The 22,550-nt window shown below is 47.8% G+C and overlaps 1 protein-coding gene across 1 annotated transcript in view; it reads right to left on the reverse strand.

The window, feature by feature from the left end:
• Window positions 1-22,550, reverse strand: part of PKD1L3 (polycystin 1 like 3, transient receptor potential channel interacting) — a 1,100,724-nt gene that overhangs the window by 141,242 nt on the left and 936,932 nt on the right. The window contains exon 27 of the mRNA XM_086945530.1: window positions 3,259-3,419. Within this exon, the coding sequence (XP_086801656.1) occupies window positions 3,259-3,419 (161 nt within the window). The remainder of the gene's footprint in view (window positions 1-3,258; window positions 3,420-22,550) is intronic.

A 22,550-nucleotide genomic window follows, 5' to 3' on the forward strand; every position in this document is an offset into this window, starting at 1 on the left:
CTATATATTGTATATGGCTGCTTCACTGACCACCCAGGAGATTGGACTCCCTAGGCTGCAGGGGTGTCCTGCTCATGCAGGGGCACCCTGTCACTTAGAATCAAGCACCCTGCCTTCAGGATTGTAAAGGCCTGCTATGGGGTGGCTTATAGGTTTTAAGTGCAGTGATCCTTAGATAGAGTAAACCTATATCATAAGCAAGTGGTGCATGCACCAACTTACACAGGCTGCAATGGCAGGGCTGAAGTTCCATTTTGCATGGCCTCTCATGGGTGGCATAATACATGCTTCATCCCATGGGAAGTCTCTGGGGTACCTATGCCCTGGGTACATTTGTACCATATACTCGGGACCGATAAGGGTACCCCAGTATCCAATCCGGAGTGTACTTAAGTACATAACAACAGTTTCGGGAGAAAGCAGATAGACTGGGGTCCCTATTAGCAGGATCCCAGTCAGACTAGTCAAAAACAGTGTTATTCCAAGTAAAAAGTGGTAACCATACAGAGCAGATCCTACTTTCCCACCCCCCCCCCAACCGTAAAGAGATAAGACTAACCTTGCCCAATTGAGTCTTCATTTTCTAAGTGGAAATATCTGGAGAGGCCATCTGCTTTGCTCTATGTTCCACTGTATAGTGCATTCCCTGTAGGGAAATGTACCACCTCAAAAGTTTGGGTTTTCACGCTTCATTTGTTTTAGCCATAGGAGGGGCTTATGATCTGTCTGAACAATAAAGTGAGTGCCAAATAACTATGGTCTCAGGGCCTAGACCACAGCAAAGGCTTCCCTCTGTATAGCTGACCAACGTTTCTCTCTGGGGGTCAGCCTTCTGCTAATAAAAGCAACTGGTTGATTATGGTCCTCTGCATTTAGTTGTGACAACACAGCTCCCACCTCCAACTCAGATGTATCTGTTTGGACAGTAAATTGCTTGGAGTAGTCAGGACTCTGCAGAATGAGAACAGTGCACATGGCCTGCTTGAGATCATCAAATAACTTCTGACAGCTAACTGTCCACTGAACTCTCTTGGGCATTTTCTAAGCGGTGCAAACATTCAAGGGAGTCACTATAGACCCATATCATTTTTCAAATCTCCTGTAGTACCCAGTCAGGCCCAAGAAAGCTCTGACCGGAGTCTGGGTAGTTGGAGCAACCCAGTCCATTATGGTCTGATTTTAATCTGTAAAGGTTGAACCTGGCCTTCATCCACACGGTGGCCCAGGTACACAACCTTGCTCGGTCCTATTTGGCAGACCTATAGTTCCATTTTGCATAGCCTCCCATGGTGGCAAAATACATGCTTCAGCCCATGGGAGGCATCTGGGGTGCCTATGCCCTGTGTACATGTGTGCCATATACTAGGGACTGACAAGGGTATCCCAGTATCCAATCTGGAGTGTACCTAAGTACATAACATAACAGTTTAGGGAGAAAGCGGATACACTGGGGTCCTGATTAGCAGGATCCCAGTCAGACTTGTCAAAAACTGTGGTATACCCCATGGACTGTGGGTGTAAGGGCCCTGGGGTAGAAGTTCTGGCATTTTGCATTTTGGGAGGTGGCCTCTTGGATCCCTAGTGGCAGAAGAATGGGAGCAGGAACTGTGGGTTAAGTTCCCACTTGTGGACTTGTTGCCACATCCTGCTGAGCAGGTCTGCAAAGTCATTGTCCACTCATGGAAGCTACTCCGCCAGTAGGTGTATGCAATAGTGGAGAGCCCAATGCGAAATAGTGAGCGCTAGTGTTGACAACAGCGGTGAGTGTGTGCGCGCCTCCCTGCTTTTGAAGATAGCCAACATGATCACCACGTTTGTCTTTATGAGGACTACTCTGTTTTGAATCTGTTGAAAGAAGGCTTTAAGAGCTAATTGTATGGCCATGAGTCGATTCAGAGACCTGTTTGTTGTGCAGAACCCATGCCATGAGTAGTTAGACGTTTAAGATGCGCTCCCAATCCTGAAAGTGAGGTGTCCATTAGGAGAGGGTTTATATTTTTATTATCAACCCTAGGTGTAAAAACCAATGCCTTTACTCGATCTTTGAAAGTCTCTGGGGTGGTCTTGTGCATTACCTTCAGCATGGGTGGGAATTGAGGGTGCACTGGGTCTTGGACAATGTTTAGATCAGGAAGTTGTCGTATTCCTGGATAAAATGTATATCAACTTTATATGTGGCTGCCCTGTGTATGACCTCATGTTAAGTAGTAGCGTCATCAGAGAGTGACGGCTTGGTTGGATACAAATCCAGGTCTGTATCACGTGGGGCATAGTCTTCCCACGGGCCATCTATAGGTTGGTTGTTATTGTTATTTTATAAACAAGATTGATAAATAATTTTTTTCGGGAAAAAAATATCTGTGCACGGATGCACCCAACTGAACACCTTATAAAAACCTGTTTATGAAAATAACAATAACAACCAACCGAAAAACATTGCATAGTAGCAACATTATAAGTAGAAGCAACATCCTTTCGCTACAAGAGGTACGAGAATGTCAAAAAAACATCGGAAAGCAGCCAGAGTATGAGAAAAAAAGGAGGCTACTGTTGTATCTTAGTAACCTGTTTGTTGATCCTTTAATGTTCTTGTTGCTATGTTATGTTCACTGGATTCTAGAGTGTGGAATCCAGGGGACAGACCAGAGTGGTACAGTTGCTGAAGGTGTTGGTCCTTGGTAGCCTCTGGGGTTGTTACATTGAATAAACCTACTTGTTTCTACAAACCACTGTTCTTCAAGTCATTTCAGCTACATGTGGGCAGGAGGAGTCTATCCACTCCTGCAGCATGAGTAAGGACGTTTTGTCAATCACAGGAGGAGAAGAGGCATCACACGATGTACTCAGAGGGGGGAGGGAGGAGATACAAAGCACCGCTTAAGTCCAATAATCTTGTGTACCTTCTAGTACCCGTCCACTAGAACACCCTTTCTATTGTTCCTATGCACTTTACAAGGACAAGTGCAAGAGACAAAAATGTTGAAGGTTGGGCCAAGGCTTTTCTATTGTTGCAGGTGCTAACCCAAGTGTCAAGTGTCTCGGGCAGGTTTGCAGGTCGTAGATTCTCTTGGCAGTCACGAGTGAACGTGATCAGCTTCCATTGTCATCATGTAGTACTTTACCAAATATAACCTTTTTTTGAACACATAAACTTTGATTCAAACTCTTGTTTCAGGTTTTGGACTTCCCTCTCAGGTCCCTGATAGTCACCCACACTGTCCCAATATTGCACGGTGTGAAGTATACTCTTTCACTCACCTGCTCCGGTTCCGTTTGCATCGTGCGATATCCCTTTCCCGCAGGGCGATGCGCTTTGCGTAAAGGCCGCACATGCAGCAACCAATTACAATAATGCACAGGTCCAGCTGATTCATTTTCTTCAAGAAATACTTCCATTTCTGCTCCTTCAAGTGGAATCCCTGTGTAAATGTGGGGTGGTTAGAGGTATCTCACAAGACATGTCTGACTGTCGTCAACAAGGGTGTATTTTGGATTCACTGACACAATACAAGGTTGGTAATGGCACCTCATTTCAAAGGGTACTACAGATCCATCAACATCAATTAATGGTATTTTGTAAAGTTCAACAAGATTCTCCATCCCAAGTTCAGGCATTTGCTCAAATACATTACAACAAAACCTTGCCCTTGTCTATGTTTTATTTTAAATTTGTTTTTAGTTTCATAACAGTATTTTCAAGATGTAGTGTCTACACTGAGGCCGTTATTTCCAGGGCCCATTCCTGGACATGTTGTACATAAAAAAAAACAGACAGCATGCGTTTTTTAGTTGCGAAGCAACATCATTCCAGAAGTTCCTGTAACTGGGATGTGAACTCTACAAAACTGTTGCTGAAATATGACAAATAAGAATTTGGGGTATCCAGCAAGAAAGTCTTCAATCTCAGGACCGGTTCATAGTCACGTACATATTAAAACATAACAATCTGCAGTAATTGAGATTTTGAAGGATCTCATAATACAGTATAAGCAGCAATGGAATACAATCCAGTAAGACAGCTCTGGTCTCCCCAACAAACCCCTCCTCCCCCACACCCCCATTGTTCTGTACTGGCTTGCACTGGACATAGTAGCTCCTGGGTACAGGGCCAATCCAGTTAAAAAAATAATAAAAACGTTTCCTTTTACCCATTCTTGATTTCCATCAATATGGATCGAGAATGTCACCTATTTTGATGATGTCAGGTTAGGTTACAAGACCTACAGTGTCATAATTCACCATGTGGCCCCTTTAAAAGTGACAATATGCCTCAACTGAAGCTTAGTCTGGCACCTCATTTTCCTCCTGCAATACCATCATCTTGAGATGGGGAACAACCTTTACAATGCAACTTTTACAACGCACTACCTTTACAAGTAAACTTTTACACCACAACATCCATTACAACGCATGCCATTACAACGCAACCATTACAACGCATGTCACTACAACGCATACCACTACAACGCATGTCATTACAACGCAGTCATTACAACGCATACCATTACAACGCATAGTTACACTATCCAACACTTACCCTACTGTTGCACCCCCTGGAGTTAAAATAGTAATTTTTACCCCTACACTATCCAACACTTACCCTACTGTTGCACCCCCTGGATTTAGAATAGTAATTTTTACCCCTACACTATCCAACACTTACCCTACTGTTGCACCCCTCTGGAGTTAGAATAGTAAATTTTACCCCTACACTATCCAATACTTACCAAACAGGTATGCGTTGTAATGGTATGCGTTGTAAAGGATATTGCGGTGTAAAAAATGCGTTGTAAAGGTATGCGTTGTAAAAGTATGCGTTGTAACGTCATACATCCTCTTGAGATATGATTAGTGAAACAACACAAGTTTGATCCCACAGACATACGTGAGGTCCATGCCACAAGACAAGAGCCACGCACTGAAGGAGAACTAAAGCGTAGTTCACTCAAAATATTTGTGTATTGTTGGGCTTAGGCATGTGATTTTCTAATATTTCTCTAAGTATTTCTTGAAAGAATTACTAAAGTGTCTGGGGAATAGTCTCCTCTCAACTGGTGCCCCTTTGACTAAGAGTGACCTCAGAGAGTGAGTAACACTGTAGACTGAAAGATGCTGCAAATTATTTTTCCGAACTAAGAAATACATGAGATTAGAAGATAGAGCACAAGGGAGATTCTCAGACATGATACTCTATTTGCACTATTTGTATATCCCTCATTCACTAACTATTCATGTTTTTTCTCTAGTGACTTACTTTTTCACATACGAAATACGAGTTGAGCTCTTGTTTGGAAGCATTAACCAGTAGTGGGATACAACATGTGCTCCCACTCTCCCTTCCAGGACGTGGGGCACCTGAACTCTGTTTGCTTAGCACAACTCCTGCTGTTTGTCTTGCTCACACTTTATGACGCTGAGATTTCAACTCAGCTCACTTCGAGGGCTCCATCCATCTGCCACATCACTATCCCTGGGTCGCAATAACTGGTATTTTAATTTCGCTACTTTTGTTGTAGTATGGAATGTAGCAGACGGATAGTTCAGTAGTTTTCCTACTTGTGGTTTACGCACTGGAGCAGGTTTGCAATGTTTGATGAGGTAGCACAAGTTACTACTTGTGTAACAATATATCTGTAAGACACATTAGTTAGTGATGGATTCCTTACCTTAGAATATCCCCAGGCGTCAGACTGGATCCGGAAAGCTTTGCTTAGCAGTACCCCTGCGCATCAGTAGGTGGCGTCGTGCGGCTCCGCATCCGCCGCTGGTGTTGTATGCGCCGAGATGATGTCACAGAGACTACTTAGGCGCCACCCATGCGCGCTGACGTCAGTTCTCTACACGACTTTCCGCGCCGAAACGCAGAGCCATGCAAGAAACTGACCATTGGTGCATAAAACGAGGGCCCTAAAAGGGGATGACCTTAACCCTAGTAATCAGTTCGCAGAACGGGGAGGATGGGCGGGCAGTAAGGAATCTATCACTAACTAATGTCTCTTACAGATATATCGTTATACAAGTAGTAACTTGTGCATCTCAAAGAGACACGTTAGTTGTAATAGATTCCTCACCTTAGAATAGATACCCCAGCAATACCAACCCCGGTGGTGGGTCTGCGAACAAGATTACACCAGAAAGTCACAGAGCACAGAACGGCCAAAGAAGCCGTCTCTCCGGACCTGACTGTCAAGGCAGTAGTGCTTGGTAAACGTGTGCAGCGAGGCCCACGTAGCTGCCTGACAAACGTCCTGCAACGGAGCTTTACGTCCCAAGGCAGTAGTGGCTGCAGTTGCCCTGGTCGAATGGGCACGCAGCCCCACAGGAGGCTCCTTCTTGGCCAAGGAGTAACATGCTTTGATGCCTAGAACGACCCACCGTGATATGGTCTGTTTGTGCACAGCCCGACCTTTTTTGGCGCCCACGTAGCCAACAAAAAGCTGATCATCCACCCGGAACTGCTGTGTTCTCTGCAGATAGAATGCGAGCGCACGTTTCCGGGTCCAGACAGTGGAGCCTCTCCTCTTCCCTTGAAGGATGCGGAGGCGGAAAGAAGGTGGGCAAAGTGATGGTCTGCCTGATGTGAAAGGGTGTGACAACCTTTGGCAGAAAAGAAGGACGGGTCCTTAAAACCACATTGTACGGATGAACAGAAAGGAAAGGAGGTTTGGAAGAAAGGGCCTGGAGCTCACTCACTCTTCTGGCAGAGATGATAGCAACCAGGAAAGCCGTCTTTAGAGTGAGAAGACGTAAGGCACAGTTATGAAAGGGTTCAAAGGGAGCGCACATCAGAAAAGTCAAGACAAGATTTAAGTCCCACTGAGGCATTATGAAGGGTACGGGTGGAAACATATGCGTAATGCCTTTCAGAAAACGGTTAACAACCGGGGACTTGAAAAGAGACGGCTGATCTGGAATCCGTAGAAAGGCAGAGATGGCCGAAAGATAACCTTTGATAGTGCCCAGAGCAGAGCCCTGCTGGGCCAAAGAGAGAAGGAACAGAAGAACCTCAGAAAGAGGGGCAGAAAGGGGATCCACAGCCTTCACTGTGCACTATGCCATAAATCTGTTCCACCTGCAGGCGTATACAGTTTTGGTGGAGAAACGCCTGGCTGCCAGAATGACATCACAGACTTCGGGAGGAAGATCGTAAGGTGTCAACTGTCGCTGCTCAATCTCTATGCATGGAGGTGGACGCTGGACTGGTTCGGGTGGAGGACAGTCCCCTGTTGCTGCGACAGAAGATCCTCCCGAAGAGGCAGACGGATCGGGGGATCAATGCTCATACTGTGTAGCTCGGGATACCATACTCTTCGAGCCCAGTCCGGAGCCACAAGAATCACTTGGGCCCGGTCGCGCCTGATCTTCTTCAGCACTCTGGGCAGAAGTGGTATAGGTGGAAAGGAGTACAACAGACCGCAACTCCACTTGTGACAACAAAAAGCGTCGCCGAGCAAGTGCCGCCTTGGAAATTCCAACGCGTAGAACTGATGAAATTGCGTGTTCTCTTCGGTGGCGAATAGATCTAACCAAGGCTCTCCCCACTGCAGAAAGAGACCTTGCACCACGTCCGAGTTCAGACGCCTTCGTGATGCACCATGCACCGGCGGCTGAGTTTGTCCGCTCTGGCTTTCAGAGAACCTGCCAGGTGTTGAACCATCAAGGTAATGCCTTGATGTTTCAGCCATGTCCAGAGGCGCAGAGCCTCATGACATAGGGACAACGACCCCACCTCGCCCTGTTTTTTGCAATACCTCATGGAGGTGGTGTTGTCAGTGAACACCTGCACTACACTTCCCCGGAAAGAGGGAAGGAATCCCTTCAGTGCAAGTCGGATTGCCCGAAGCTCCAAAAGGTTGCTATGGAACCGGGACTCCCTCGGAGACCAAAGAACTCCGATCTCCGCCTCTCCCATGTGGCCTCCCCATCCCAGGAGGGACGCATCCGTCATCACTGTGTGCCCCAGTTGGGGAAGGGAAAGGGATCTGCCACTGACCGACCCGCGATTTGTGAGCCACCACTGCAACTGTTGTGCAGCCCCCTCCGAGATCTGGACGTGATCGGACAGGATGCCCACTGGAACTTCAGGTCCCACTGCAGAGCCCGCATATGCCATCTTGCATGCGTCACCAGCAGGATGCAGGAGGCCATCAGGCCCAGAAGCCGGAGGGTCATCCTGACTGAAACCCCGGATAGAGGCTGAAAGAGCGGAATCATAGAATGAATAACCTGGACTCGCTGCTCGGGAGGATAAACACGAACCCGCGTCGAATCCAGAACTGCTCCGGTGAAAGGGAGCTTCTGAGAGGGACTCAGGTGCGACTTCGACACATTGATTGAGAACCCCAGCAAATGCAAAAGGTCGGCCGTAGTCTGGAGGTGGGTGACAACTGCCTGGGGCGAGCCCGCCTTCAACAGCCAGTCGTCGAGGTAGGGGAAGCCTGACACCCCTGACCTGCTCAGATGAGCTGCGACCACCGCCATCACCTTTGTGAACACCAGGGGGGCACTGGTAAGGCCGAAGGGGAGCACGGCAAACTGAAAATGCTCCCGGCCCACCATGAACCGCAGGTAGTGCCGATGAGCCGGCAGGATGGGAATGTGGAAATAAGCGTCCTGCAAGTCCAACACTACCATTCAGTCTCCAGGGTCCAGGACAGCCAGGACCTGAGCCAGAGTCAGCATCTTGAACTTCTCCTTCCGAAGGAAGCGATTGACGTCCCGGAGGTCCAAGATGGGGCGCAGGCCCCCCTTGTCCTTCTTGGGGACCAGAAAGTAGTGGGAATAACAACCACTCCCTACTTCCTGACTGGGAAAGCACTCGATGGCCCCCTTGGCGAGGAGGGCCCTGACTTCCTGATGGAGAAGAGTCAAATGATCCCCCGACATGCGGTGGTACTGAGGTGGCATGGCTGGAGGGAAGGACAGAAAGGGGAACGAGTAACCGTGGCAGATTATCTGCAGCACCCACTTGTCCAATGTCATTTCGCGCCAGTGGTGGAGGTGGTGACGGACCCTGCCACCCACCGGCGTAGGGTGCTCCCTGAAGCTCGGATTAGGAAGGCTTAGAGGTGGAAGCAGCAGGGGTGGAGGTGGACTGACCCGCGCGCTGGTTACCAGACCCGCCCCTGCGGAATCCACGGCAGCGCTGAGGCTGGTTCTGCACAGGCTTTGTGGAGGAGCGTGCTTGGGTGCCTTTGCCCTGGCCACGAAAGGAACGAAACCAAGGCGTGGCAGGGTTCTTTGTGGAAAGACCCAAAGACTTGGCCGTGGCCCGAGAGACTTTAAAGCGCTCCAGGGCATTGTCAGCCTTGTCGCCAAAGAGGCGGGAGCCATCAAAGGGCATGTACATGAGCGAGCACTGGACATCGGGCGAGAACCCGGTAGACCGCAACCAGGCATGATGCCGCAACGCCACAGTCGTGGAAATTGCCCTGCCCAATGAATCAGCGGTGTCCAAAGCACGCCTGATGGAAAACTTCGAAGCATCCTTCCCTTCCGAAATCGCTTGGGAAAGGACAGCCTGGACCTCCTCAGAACACTGAGGCAAGACCTCAGCTACCGAAACCCACACTGCGTGGGAGTAACGGCCCAATAAGCAGGCGGTGTTAACCGACCACAACCCCAAGCTGGCTGAGGAGAACAACCTCTTGCCAAATTGGCCTAGCCTCTTAAAAGTCCTTATCCGGCGGAGCTGTGGGAAAGGCACTCTGTGACGTCGAGGCCTGAATGACCAGGCTCTCAGGCGTGGGGTGAGTGTTCAAGAAGGCAGGATCACTAGGCGCTGGGCGATGACGCCTAGCAGCGTTTTTATCCACCGGTGTCCCAGAGGCCGGCCGCAACCAAGTGCCCAAGAGGACTTCGGTGAGAGCCTCATTGAAAGGGAGCAGAGGCTCCGACTACGTAGACGCAGTCTGGAGCACCTCCATAAGGAGGTTGGTCTTAAAGGCCACCAAGGGGAATTCGAGATGGTGAGCCTCTGCAGCACGGCGCAGCACCATGGCGTAGGAAGCGTCCTCCTTCATAGTAGGTGGAGGGGAGGCAAACCCCGGGTCAGAAGACACATCAAACTCGCCCGCATCTTGAAGGTCGTCTACCCAATCCTGCTCGGAGTCACACTGCTGTACAAGGAGCTCCTCAGAGCCGTCCCAGTCCTCTTCCGGCTCGGTAGTAGAGGGAGCCGGCTCCGGGGGCAGGGCCGGAGAGAGGGCAAGCAGCGTCAGGAACGGTGCCGAAAACGGCGCCGGCCGGGGCCGAGCCGGCGTCGTATCCGAATGCGGATCCCAGGTCGGAACGAAATGTTCCAAGAACCGGGCCAGGGGTGGGATAAATGGCACCCAGTGCGGCGCCTGTGGGGGAGCCAGGGGCGGCGCCGGGGCCGGAGCCAGCGGCACTGCACCTTGTGGATCCTGTGACGTTGGGGCTGGCACCGGTGGCGGTACCGCCGGGCCAACAGGGTCTGGACACGGGACCGCGGGGCCCGCAGGTGCACCGGCAGGAGCCCGAGGTCTAAAAAGGCGGTCCATGGCAGCAAGAAACTCTTGCATCTGTTTGTGAGTCGCCGACGGACCCGGGTATGGCGGGTAGGCAGCAGAACTCCCAGGCTCCAGAGGAGTCGCAGGGGCAAAGCCCCTGTCCCCCTCGTCCGCCTCTGAGGAGCGAAGGGGGGACGTCGGAGAGCAAACGCGCTTCTTTGACTTCTTTTAATGGCGTCGCTTACCAGAATCTGAAAGCGAAGACTTGGAGCCCAAGGAGCGACGGCGCCGGTCCCGCGAGCGGTGCCGGGAACGGCCCCTAGACCCGGAGTGGCGGTGAGAGGAGTGCCGGACCTCCAGCAACTTCCGGAGCCACTCCCGCAAGGCCTTCGGGGCCATGGTTCGACAGTCTCGACAGTCCAGACAGTCCCGGGAGTCATGGTCGGTCTCCAGGCAGTAGAGGCACACATCGTGGGGGTCCGCTACTGACATGTTATGGCGGCACGGCCCACAAGACATCCCTACGTGCACGAGGAGACAAGAGAAGGAGACAAAAGTCTCAAAGAGTAGTCAAAAAATGACTGAGGTACGTGCTCAATCCGGATCTGCGCTTTCGGCGCGGAAAAGAAAGAACTGACGTCAGCGCGCATGGGTGGCGCCTAAGTAGTCTCCGTGACGTCATCTCGGCGCATATGACACCAGCAACGGACGCGGAGCTGCACAACGCCACCTACTGACGCGCAGGGGTACTGCTAAGCAAAACTTTCCGGATCCAGTCTGACACCTGGGGATATTCTAAGGTAAGGAATCTATCACTAACGTGTCTCTTTCAGATAGTTTAATTCAAAACCATTTTGCTTTGTTCCTTAAACTAACACAACTATCGAAAATTGTTTTGCTATTGCTTTTCTCGTTGTAAAACATAATCAGATATGGCCGTGGCTATTCCTTTATTCGGCAGCCGGTAGAAATGATCCACAATGCGTCTCTATATTTTTGCCTCTATGCAAATCTATCACGCCGCCTGATGATCCACTGTGCGCCTCTGGTTTTCCTAACGACTCCATCTTTATTTACACCCTCTTCCCCAGGTCTCCTATCACACCTATCCATGGACTGTTTTACCATGCCACACCATTCACTCTGGTGAATTTAGGTCCTCAGATGCCCTTCTCATCCATGGCCATTTCGCAAGGCACCTCACAATGTCTTCACCTCCTTACAACTGTTACCTTTTTATGTTGGTATGTTTGCCTTCTACTGTGGGAAATACTTTTTTTAAATTACTCATCTGACAATGAAATCTTTCTGCATTCCCTAGATGTTCTATCAGTAATGCTCAATAAACCTAGTCCTTCTGTTGTTCATCACAATCCTTACAAGTTAGGTACATTGAAACCCAGAGAGAGGAAATAAATATTTGGCAAATAAATTCTAAGACTGGACTGCCAAATCCACATGTTTAGTACAAAAGGGTGGTGAAATCCAAGATCCGTTTTGAAAGACCCAAGCTCCCATGGTAAAATCAACCACATGTCCACCGGGATGAGTGGGGTGTAAAGAATATGAGTAAAAGGAAAATGCTACTTACCAGTATGCATCTATTCTTGGCATGTGGAGCTGCAGAATCACATACTTGTGCATAGATCGCCATCTGGTGTTGGGCTCGGATGTTTGCACTTTGTTGTTGTCTTGGAAGAAGTCTTTGTAGTCACAAGATAGGCGACTCCTCCTTTGGACCATAGTGCGCATGGGCATCAACTCCATCCTTAGATGGTTTTTCGACTTGAAGGGAAATGATGGAGTTTGTAAGAAACAGAAAAGATGTGCATGTGTAATGTATCTAAGTAAGATAACCCTGGAACAGATAGAGGTATCGGGAAGGAGAGTGGGCGTATGTGATTCTGCAGCTCTACATGCCAAGAACAGATGCATACTGGTAAGTAGCATTTTTTGTTTGAGGTATATGAGCTGCAGAATCAAATACTTGTGCATAGACTGTATAGCAGTGCTCTCCCTTAACGGTGGTCACCTTTATCTGTTGCAGAGATCTGAAAAAGTTTTTTAAAAAACAGCCTGGCCCACAGAAGCGTGTTTTTTTGCCTGCACATCTACACAATTGTGTTTGGTGAATATGTGTGTTGTAGACCATGTTGCTGCTTTAAAAATGTAATCTAAGGGAATGTTCCTTAGGAATGCCATTGAAGCCTCTAATTTGTGTGTTGAGTGCGCTCTAGGGGGAATCGTTAATATGCATTTTGCTTTGTGGTAGCATATTTGAATACATTTGACTATCCACCTGGCAATTCCAGCTTTGGAGATGGGGTTTCCTTTATGAGGTGGAGAGAAAACTACAAACAGTTGGTTTTTGTTTCTAAAATGTTTAGTTCTGTCAATGTAATAACATATAGCTCTTTTGACATTAAGTGTGTGAAGGGCTCTCTCTGCTACAAAATCTGGTTTCGGGAAAACAACGGGTAATTTCAGAGATTGATTATGATGGAAAGCAGAGATTACTTTGGGAAGGAATTTTGGATTTGTTCTCAGAACCACTTTGTTATGATGTATTTGTAAGAATGGTTCTTGTATGTTTAAAGCCAGGATCTCACTTACTCTTCTGAGAGAGGTGATTGCGACAAGGAAAGATACTTTCCATTTAAAGAACTGCAATTCGCATTTGTGCAGAGGTTCAAATGGAGGACCCATGAGCCTAATAAGGACAATGTTTAAATTTAACACTGGAGAGGGTGGGATTCTGGGAGGAATTATTCTTTTAAGGCCTTCCGTAAATGCTTTGATGGCAGGTACCCTAAACAATGACAAATGTTGTCTGCTTTGTAGGTAAGCAGCAAGGGCTGGAAGATGTAGTCTTATGGATGTATATGCCGATTACATCTTTGTAGATGTAGTAAATAGCAAATAATGTTTTGAATTGAAGCATCTAGTGGGTCAATTTTGTTGTTATTTCAGTAAATGACAAATCTTTTCCATTTGGGTGCATAGCAAGCTCTAGTAGTAGGGCGTCTAGCTTCTTTAATAATGTTCATACAGTCCGGCGGGAGGTTTAGGTAACCAAACTCTAGGACTTCAGGAGCCAGATTGCTAGGTTTAGTTGAGCTGGATCTGTTAGAAGCTTTTGGGAGAGTTGTAGTTTTTGGTGTGGAACTAATAAGAGTTCCAGGCGTGTTGTGAAGCATGGTTGCCGGGCCCATGTTGGAGCAACCAGGATCATCTTGAGAGACTGTTGTGTGAGCTTGCGCCCTACTAATGGAATGCATATGGCCATGTCTGAACTGGGGTGGCAGAGTGGGCTAAAGAACGGTGATGGATTAAACCCAGATCTGTTGACTGGGTGTGAGTGTTTGATTGGTTCAGATGCTCCGTCCATCACCACCCCCTTTTGTACCGCTTTGTTCGCCATATGTTGGCAGGGTATGCTCAGACGTGAGTCCCTTGCTCACATTGCCACTGGATTCAAGCAAGCCTGGCTGAAGACGGCTGAAATGCCAGAAACCGGTCCTAGGAAGCTTGATTCCAGTCCAGGGAAGGCATGGCTTGGCAGTTCGGGCTGAACTGTTCGCATGAGGCACAGGGTCAGACTGATTTGCATATGGCCATGTCTGAACTGGGGTGGCAGAGTGGGCTAAAGAACTGTGATGGATTAAACACAGATCTGTTGACTGGGTGTGAGTGTTTGATTAGTTCAGATGCTCCGTCCATCACCACCCCCTTTTGTATTACTAATGGAATGAGCGGGAATGGCAGAAAAGCATACACAAGTCTGCCTGACCAGTTCATCCATATCGCATTGCCCTTGGACAATGTGTGTAGATACCTGGTGGCGAAGGATGGGCATTTTGCGTTTGCATGTGTGACGAACAGATCTATGTCTGGGTGGCCCCACATGTGAAAAGACGGATGAAGAACTTGTGGATGAAGTTCCCATTTGTGGATGTGCTGTGTCTGAAAACTGAGCAGATCCGCAATCTGATCCTGTACCCCTGGAAGATGTTCTTCTAGAAAGTATATCCTTTGTGGGATGGCCCATTTCCATATGCTGTGCGCTAGTTGAGAAAGCTGCAAAGAATGTGTTCCTCTTTGTTTTTTGTATATAATACATTGCTGTCATATTGTCTGTGCGGACAAGGACAGTTTTGTTGATGAGATGTGTTTGGAACAATTTTAATGCTAGAAAGACTGGCGATAACACCAGGTGATTGATGTGCAGCACTCTTTGTTGAGGGGTCCACCTACCCTGAATTGTGTGGTTTAAGAGATGGGCTCCCCAGCTGGTGAAAGATGCGTCCGTTGTAAGCACTATCTGTGGAACTGGGTCTAGGAACAGCCGCCCTTTGGAAAGGTTTTGTGTGTTCCACCACTGCAGAGAGCGATGTGTGCGGCTGTCCACCAACACTAGATCTAAAAGTTGACCTTGAGCCTGGTTCCACCGACGTGCTAAACATTCTTTTAAAGGGCGCATCTGGAGTCTTGCGTGAGGTACTAAGAGAATACAAGAGGCCATCATTCCTATTCGCTGCATAAACACTTGAGCTGGTAGTGAGTGTTGGGGCTGGAATTTTGTTAGGAGGGTTTGCATACTGGCTATATTGACTGGATTGGGGTATGCAAGCTCTTTGGAAGTGTCTATTGTGGCCTCTAGATACTGATGTATGTGGGACGGATGAAGATTTGACTTGGTGAGGTTTATTGTGAACCCCAAGCTGTGGAGCAGCTGAATTGTTTGGTGAGCATGGTGAACACACTGGCTGTATGACTTAGCTTTGATGAGCCAGTTGTCCAGGTATGGAAACACATGAATTTGTTGTCTTCGCAAGTGGGCGTCTACTACTGCTAGACAATTTGTGAAGACTCTGGGTGCTGTGGTCACTCCGAATGGGAGGACCTTGAATTGATGGTGCTGACCATCCACTACAAACCATAGCTCTTTACTGTGAGCAGGGTGAATAGGAATATGGAAGTAAGCGTCCTTGAGATCTAGAGTGGCAAGGAATTCGCCTTGTTGAAGAAGAGGGAGGACCTGTTGAAGTGTGACCATGTGAAAATGGTCTGATTGTATGTAGATATTCGAAAGGTCTAAGGTCCAGTATTGGTCTGAGAGTACCGTCTTTTCTGGGGATGAGAAAATAGAAGGAGTAAACCCCGGTTCCTGGATGCTGAAGGGGAACTGGTTCTATTGCATGCTTTTGAAGAAGTGAGAGAACGTCCTGTTTCAGGAGCGTTAGATGTTCCGTGAACATTGGACGGTGTTTGAGCGGTATGGTTGGGGGAGTTGCGGTAAGTTCTAGGCAGTAACCATACGGGATAATTTGTCTTACCCACCTATCTGTAGTGATGGAGTTCCAGAGAGGTAGGAACTGTGAGAGTCTTCCTCCGACTGGAGTGGAATGGGCTGGAGGGAGAGGAGGGAAGTAATTGTTTGGTAGTAGGAGAGGTTCGGTTGTTGTTACCTCAGCCTCTACCCCTGTTATTATTTCCTCTGTAACCACCTCTAAAGTATGCCTTATTGGGGGGTGGTGTGTGGGACTCTTGTAGGAGGAAGTAGTGTCTGTGCTAATGTTTTTGGATGCGCCCCTTATAAAAGGAGCGACAAAAGGAACCTCATGGTGTTTGAGATTGTAATGCTCCCATTGATTTTGCAGTGTCTGTGTCTTTTTTCATTTTTTACAAAGCTGTATCCAGAGCTGGGCCAAAGAGGTGTCTTTGATTGAACAGCTGATTTAAGATAGTTGTTTGCACTTCCTGTTTAAAACTAGAAATGCGCAACCATGCATGTCTGCGAAGTAAGACACTGGTGTTGACAGATCTAGATGCAATGTCTGCTGCATCAAGGGGACATTTGATGGATGCATTTGTAATTAACTTGCCCTCTTGGACCAGATCGTTGGCCTTGGCTTTGTATTGGTCAGGTAAATGTTGAATAAGATCTTCAAGCTCATCGTAGTGAGCCCTGTCATATCTGGCAAGCAGTGCTTGTGCATTAGCTTTTCTCCAGTGATTGGCTGCTTCGGAGGCAACTCATTTTCCTGATGCATCTAGCAGTTTAGACTCTTTATCTGGAGGTGGAGCATCACCAGAAGTTTGGGAATTAGCATTTTTTCTTACATGAGACTACCGAAGAATCTAAAGGGAGTGTCCTTTAATGTAAATTGGATTGTTAGGGGCAGGTTTATATTTTTTATCAATCAGAGGATTGAGAATCCTGGTCCTGACAGGGTCTTTAAATATGTCTGGTGCATGTTTAATGACACCTTTAGCATGGGTAACGTATGTATTGATTTTTGTGACTGAGCAAATGTATCTAGTAAGAAATCTTCATCCATGGGGTCTGAATGTAGTTCAACCCCATGATATTGCGCAGCCCTATTAATGAGCTGACTAAAACCTATATTGCCATCTGGAGGGGATGGCCTAGATGGGTATACATCTGGACCAGGAGGGTCTGGAGGATCTGCTAGATTGTTATAATCATCCCATGTATCCTGTTTTGGAATAGTGTTATCATCAGGGTCATCTAAAGGAAACTTATTGTGTCCACCCTGTCCCCTAGAGCATCCTCATCCTGTGGTGGTAAGGGCAAGTATGGAAGTATTGTAGAGAGTGTAGGAGAGTGTATAGTAGAGTTTGTAGGAGACAAAGGTTTGGTAGGAAGAATAGGAGAAGAGGGTCTTATGGGTAAAGTTGCAAAGTCTCTTTTCTTCACAGGACCCTCAGGAGGGTGTGAGATATCTGATTTCCTTTTTTTTGCTGTGATATTGACAATATGACCTGTTGCAGGGTCAACTTGTAATGTCTTTTCTTTCAGATCGATTGGATCTGGCCGAAACAGTTCTTCCTGCTTGTTGTCTCCTTTCGGCGCCAATTTCTTTGGTTCCAAGCATGGTTTTGATTTGGGCTCTGGAGCCGTAGGAGGGGTCATTTGCTCCTTTGGTGTCGAGTCCGAAATCTTCTTCGGATCCAAAGGTTTTTGGTGTGTGTTCTGTTCCGAGGCCTTATGGTCTTTCAGTGCCGAAGATTTCGATACCGAGGCCTTTTTGGGTGTTACAGGAGTAGGGTGTGTCCCTGATTTCGGTACCGAAGGTGTTTTATGGTACCAGCATGCGGCTTGCTTGGTCCCAAGCCGCCGGAAGGCTTTTACTTTGTATTCGGAGCTGGGTCCAGAGGCAGGGCTTCTGAAATGTTTCCTCGGTCTCGACCTAGGCCTTCAGTCGAAATTTTGAACGGAGTCCTCTGTTTATCGGGGCGGGCAGGGGCATGGACGTTTGCACTTGTTGATCTGGAGTGATGTGGTCACCGGAGTCGGAATCATCAGCTTCAGCGAACATCGTGGCCTTCGTCGAAAATGTCGCCTGGCACCGGTGAAGCCGGTTGAGCCATAATGTGTTGTTGAGCCAGGCGATCACGGATAGTCTTTTTGGAGCGAAAAGAGGCACAGGCCTGGCAATCCCTTTCCTCGTGTTCTGGTGAGAGGCAAAGGTTGCAAACCTTGTGGTAGTCACTGTGTGGAAATTTAGCCCCACACTGTGGGCATTTTTTAAATTGAGTCCATTTAATTAGCCGTAGAGCTGAATGGCGCAGATAGGCCCCGCGGCCCGTGTCGACGACCAGAATCGAGGATTTTAAGGGTAGCGCGTTGAGGGGCACGCAAACAAAACAATACCGTCGAATGGTGATAGGTTGCGCATTGAAAAGGGTTGGAAACACGGAACGGACCAGAGCGCAGCAAGTCATATCCGAACCAGAAGGCGGAAAAAAACAATCTAAGGTTGGAGTTGATGCCCATGCGCACTATCGTCCAAAGGAGGAGTCACCAATCTCGTTACTACAAAGACTTCTTCCAAAACAACAACAAAGTGCAAACATCCAAGCCCAAGACCGGATGACGATCTATGCACAAGCACGTATTCTGCAGCTCATATGCCTCGAACATATGATTAGGTTTTATGAAGCTTAATAGTATGTGTAGGAGGCTGGCTTAGTATATGGTGCACACTTATTTAAGTGTAGCCCCCTGCACTACTCCAGACAACCCTTATGGTGATTTTAGTGGTCTTAGATAACCATAGAGAGCTCTCTCTAATGGTAACTGTGGAGAGTAGCCTTCAGGATTGGCCCAGAAGGAGTATTAAGCAGCTTGTTTTACCAGGAATAATCATGTAGTGTAGGTTAAATGAAAAAGAACCACACAGTGTCGTTATAAAACTAGGTCTATATATTACCCTTCACTCATTAACACATTGGCATATCTGCTACCTGGAAATATCAACACACATATACAAGGATACTTCAATTGCATGAAATAAGTAAGCACACTACACAGTGGTCTCCAGGGGGAGACCAAACCATACACTAAAGAAGTGGAATTCAAACTGCGACCTAAGTCAGGACTTTGACCAGGAGACTCAGAAGAGCCGGGGACACAAAGAACCACCCGAGATAAGTTCCCAGGAACTCCATGGAAGCTGTTTGCAGAGTGGAAACACAGCCACATACTCAATATAAGTCAACGGGAACGTCATGGTTGCAGTTTTGAAGAAGAAGAACCCTTTCCAATGGACCCTGAAGAAACCCAGTGGAAGACAGAAAGTTGGGGAGTCACCCACCCGTGAATACCCCAGGAACCAGGATACCTACACCAGGGAAGCAGGGTGCATAGGTGTGTAGATGCTGCTAGCGAAGAAGGTGAAAGAGTGTGGTGGAATCCAAGGGTGGATTCTTGAAGAGAAGAACCTGTAAGCAGAAGGTACAGAGTATATGCCACTCGGAAGTGACCAGAAGGCACAGAAGAACAATATCCACCGATGATGGTAGATGCAGGAGTGATGACGGAGACCTTGTCACTGCAGTTGTGAGAACCAGGCAACGCTGTGGAAGACCAGGACCCATTCACGAGCTGTCCCACGTCGGAAGTCTAGAACCAGGGGTCGGTGTCCGGCGAGAGCAGCAACAAGCCTTGGCAGCTGCAACAGATGTGGTAAATGATAAAGGAGCAACATTGGGACCAGCAAGGTCAAAGGGACTCACCAATTGCAAGAGAGTCAGAGCAGGCTCGAGTAAGCAGGTGAGAGTACTGAAGCCACCAAAGACCCTCGCAAGGATCCACAAATCGAAGGCACAGGACTCGCAAGAGGACTTCAAGCAGCTCACCAAAGATGTAGGCCCACGGTGCAAAGGATGCTGTGAGGACAAAGATCTTGGTAGGAAGAGATGCTGGAGGGTGGAGCTTCTTGTAGCCCGAAGATCTCTGGAGTATAGAGCCAACAAACCTTGGCAACGGCAAGTTGATGCAGTGCACAAGGGTACTGTTCCAGCAGTGCCAACGAGGGATACTGGCTGCAAACTTGCTGATAGGACAGTTCAGGCCTCGAGGGAGTTGCAGAACCACCATCTGTGTTGCTGGGCCTTTCGAAGTCCATGGGACGTCATGAGCAGCAGACTGGTCAGCTTTGTTGCGGTGTCTGCAGATTCAGAGGAGTGACTCCTTCACAACAAGGGAGATTACTTCGGGTGACCTTGATGCCCACAGACCTGGAGAGGAACTTGGAAGAAGCATAGACACAGACAACGAAGAAGACTTGCAGAACAGCAAGACCAGGAGCAGCAGGAGTCTTCCTTGGTGCAGGATCAGTTTCAGGTTTGAATCTTGTCCCACATCGAATTTGAAGAGCCACCCACAGGTAAGTCCTTAAGTACCCTGGGGATAGGATTGAAATGATTCAGGGGTCCCTCCCAGAGGAGGTAATGGACAGAGGGGAAGATACTCCTATGTCCTTTGTCCAGTTAAGCGCCAGAGTGGGAGCCAAGGTCTCTCTGAATTGGCTCAAACTGGAGTATGCAGAGAGGGCACTAAATGTGCCATTCAAAGCAGTCTGGTGGTGCTGGCAAGTGCCCCAGCCGAGCCCAATACACTAAGCCCTGTCTGGGAGGTGGTCACACCTCCCTGTGGCAATAAACCCATTGTTCTACCTTTTCCTGCACTAGCTCAGTTCAGCAGCAGGAGGGCAGAACTGTTTCTGTGGTCGCAGCAGCACTAGCTTGCCGTTAGTCCCTGAAAGGCTGGTACCGGGAATACAGGAGGGCACCCTAGGGGAGCACCCCAGTACATGGGATCCTACATCCAACACTGGAATCAATTTTGGGGTAGGATTCCTACATGTTTGATACCAAACATGACCAGTTTAATATATAATTAGATATCTCGTAAATGAGTTGATGTTCACTATATGTATTAAATGGCTGACAGCACTTAAATAGCCTGGAGAATTGACTCTTGGGTTTGTAGGGGCACCCTCACAATTATAACCAAGCGCCCTTCCATTAGGACTGGAGAGGCTGCCTTAGGGGTGACTTATATGTTTTAAGTATACTGACCTCAAATATAAGGAAACATATCTGCTGTGAGAGGTGCACGCACCAACTCACACAGGCTGCAGTGGAAGGCTTGTAGTCACAGTTTAAGTTGACTCCCCTGTGTGGCACAATACATGCTGCAGCCCAATGGAGACCTCTGGTGTACCTATGACCTGGGTACCTCAGTACCATATACTACGGACTTAGAAGGGTGCACCAGTAGCCAATTAGGGCGGTACCAAAGTACTTACCACAGTCAAATGTAGGGAGGAAGCACAGTGACTGGGGTCCTGATTAGCAGGATCCCAGTCAGACTAGACATAAAACAGAATAACACCAACAGGAAGTGGGGGTAACCATAAAAGCAGATCCTACTTTCGTTCAGTATGTAATTTCAGCACTGCCTCCACATCCATTTTCCCCATCCTAATTCTCACATAAAAAGACTACCTAAGCAAGCACATGCTTTTCCCTGAGTATAAAACTACACTCATCAATAAAATGACCGTTGTAAATACAGTAAGTTTACTTCACAACAAAACAGCATTTACCACCTACAACTCACCAACCACTAACTGAGAGGTCATTGAATCCTCATGCTAAAGGTGGCAATCCACAAAAGTCTGAGGGGAAGTTCAAGTTGCTGCCTTGCAAGTGGTGTCAATTACAAAAACCTCTTTGGCTTCAACTCAGTAGCCACCATCTTCCTTCTGAACCTCCCATGTATCTCTTCAAGAAGAATAACTTGTCAAAGAGTATGTGTCAGCAAAAGTATACATGATCCATCAACTTATTATACTAAAGGTACCTTCCCAACTTTCCTTCCCAATGGTAACAAACAAGTAGCTCGAGTAACTAAAAGAAGGCTAGCCCTCCCAGTAGACATGAATTGTTGAATGGACAACTATAGAGTGTATGGACTCGTCGGAATCAATGAAAGAAGAGAAAAATGCTGACAACAAAATATCCCAATTCTTTTGAAAGGGGCCGGAAATCTTCCAATGAAACAAAGGACTAGGGCTGCAGAAATAAAGTAAAATCTAAAATTAAGAAGACATTGTGTGGCAGAGCTGATGGCCACTAAGGTGACTAATTTCACAGACAAATAGTTCACATCCGTAGGCACAAGGGCTTCAACAGGTTTCATTACAGGCCTTCCAGTACCAAGGAAAAGTCTTATGAATCAAAAAACCATCTAGATAGAAGCTGCAAGATGGAGAAAGTCCAAAGCAGCTGAGCAGCTATGGACTCATCCTATCAGCCAGAATCTCCCACCCTCCTCAAGAGGCTGCAAGTACCTTGATGGAAGCTCCAAGAGTCACGCAATGCCCAATAAATGTTATCTCAGCTTCATCACCCTGGACATTTGGTAGAAACATTCATGCCTGATTGGTACACCCAATAAAAGTGAATTTTTTTTCAGGAATTATCAGTTAATCAGGAGGCCCAGATTGTGACAAAACCTGAGATTTAATTTCTTGCACCTTTCTGGCGACAGCATGCATCACCCAATTGTCTGGGAAATAGGAGATGTATAATTTCTGCTTGTGGCAGTAATCAACCAATGGAGTCAGGGGGGCGTGGCTTGGACGCCGATCGGGATGGCGGCGTGAGCTCGCAGCTCCGCGCGGAATCCCGCTAATTCTCCTGTTTTCGGGACCCTAGGCGACCCGAAGACGACGTTCCTGCCCTCTGAAGTGTAAGGGGACA

The sequence above is a fragment of the Lissotriton vulgaris genome, chromosome 12, assembly GCF_964263255.1.
Source record: "Lissotriton vulgaris chromosome 12, aLisVul1.2, whole genome shotgun sequence".
Lineage (NCBI taxonomy): Eukaryota > Metazoa > Chordata > Amphibia > Caudata > Salamandridae > Lissotriton > Lissotriton vulgaris.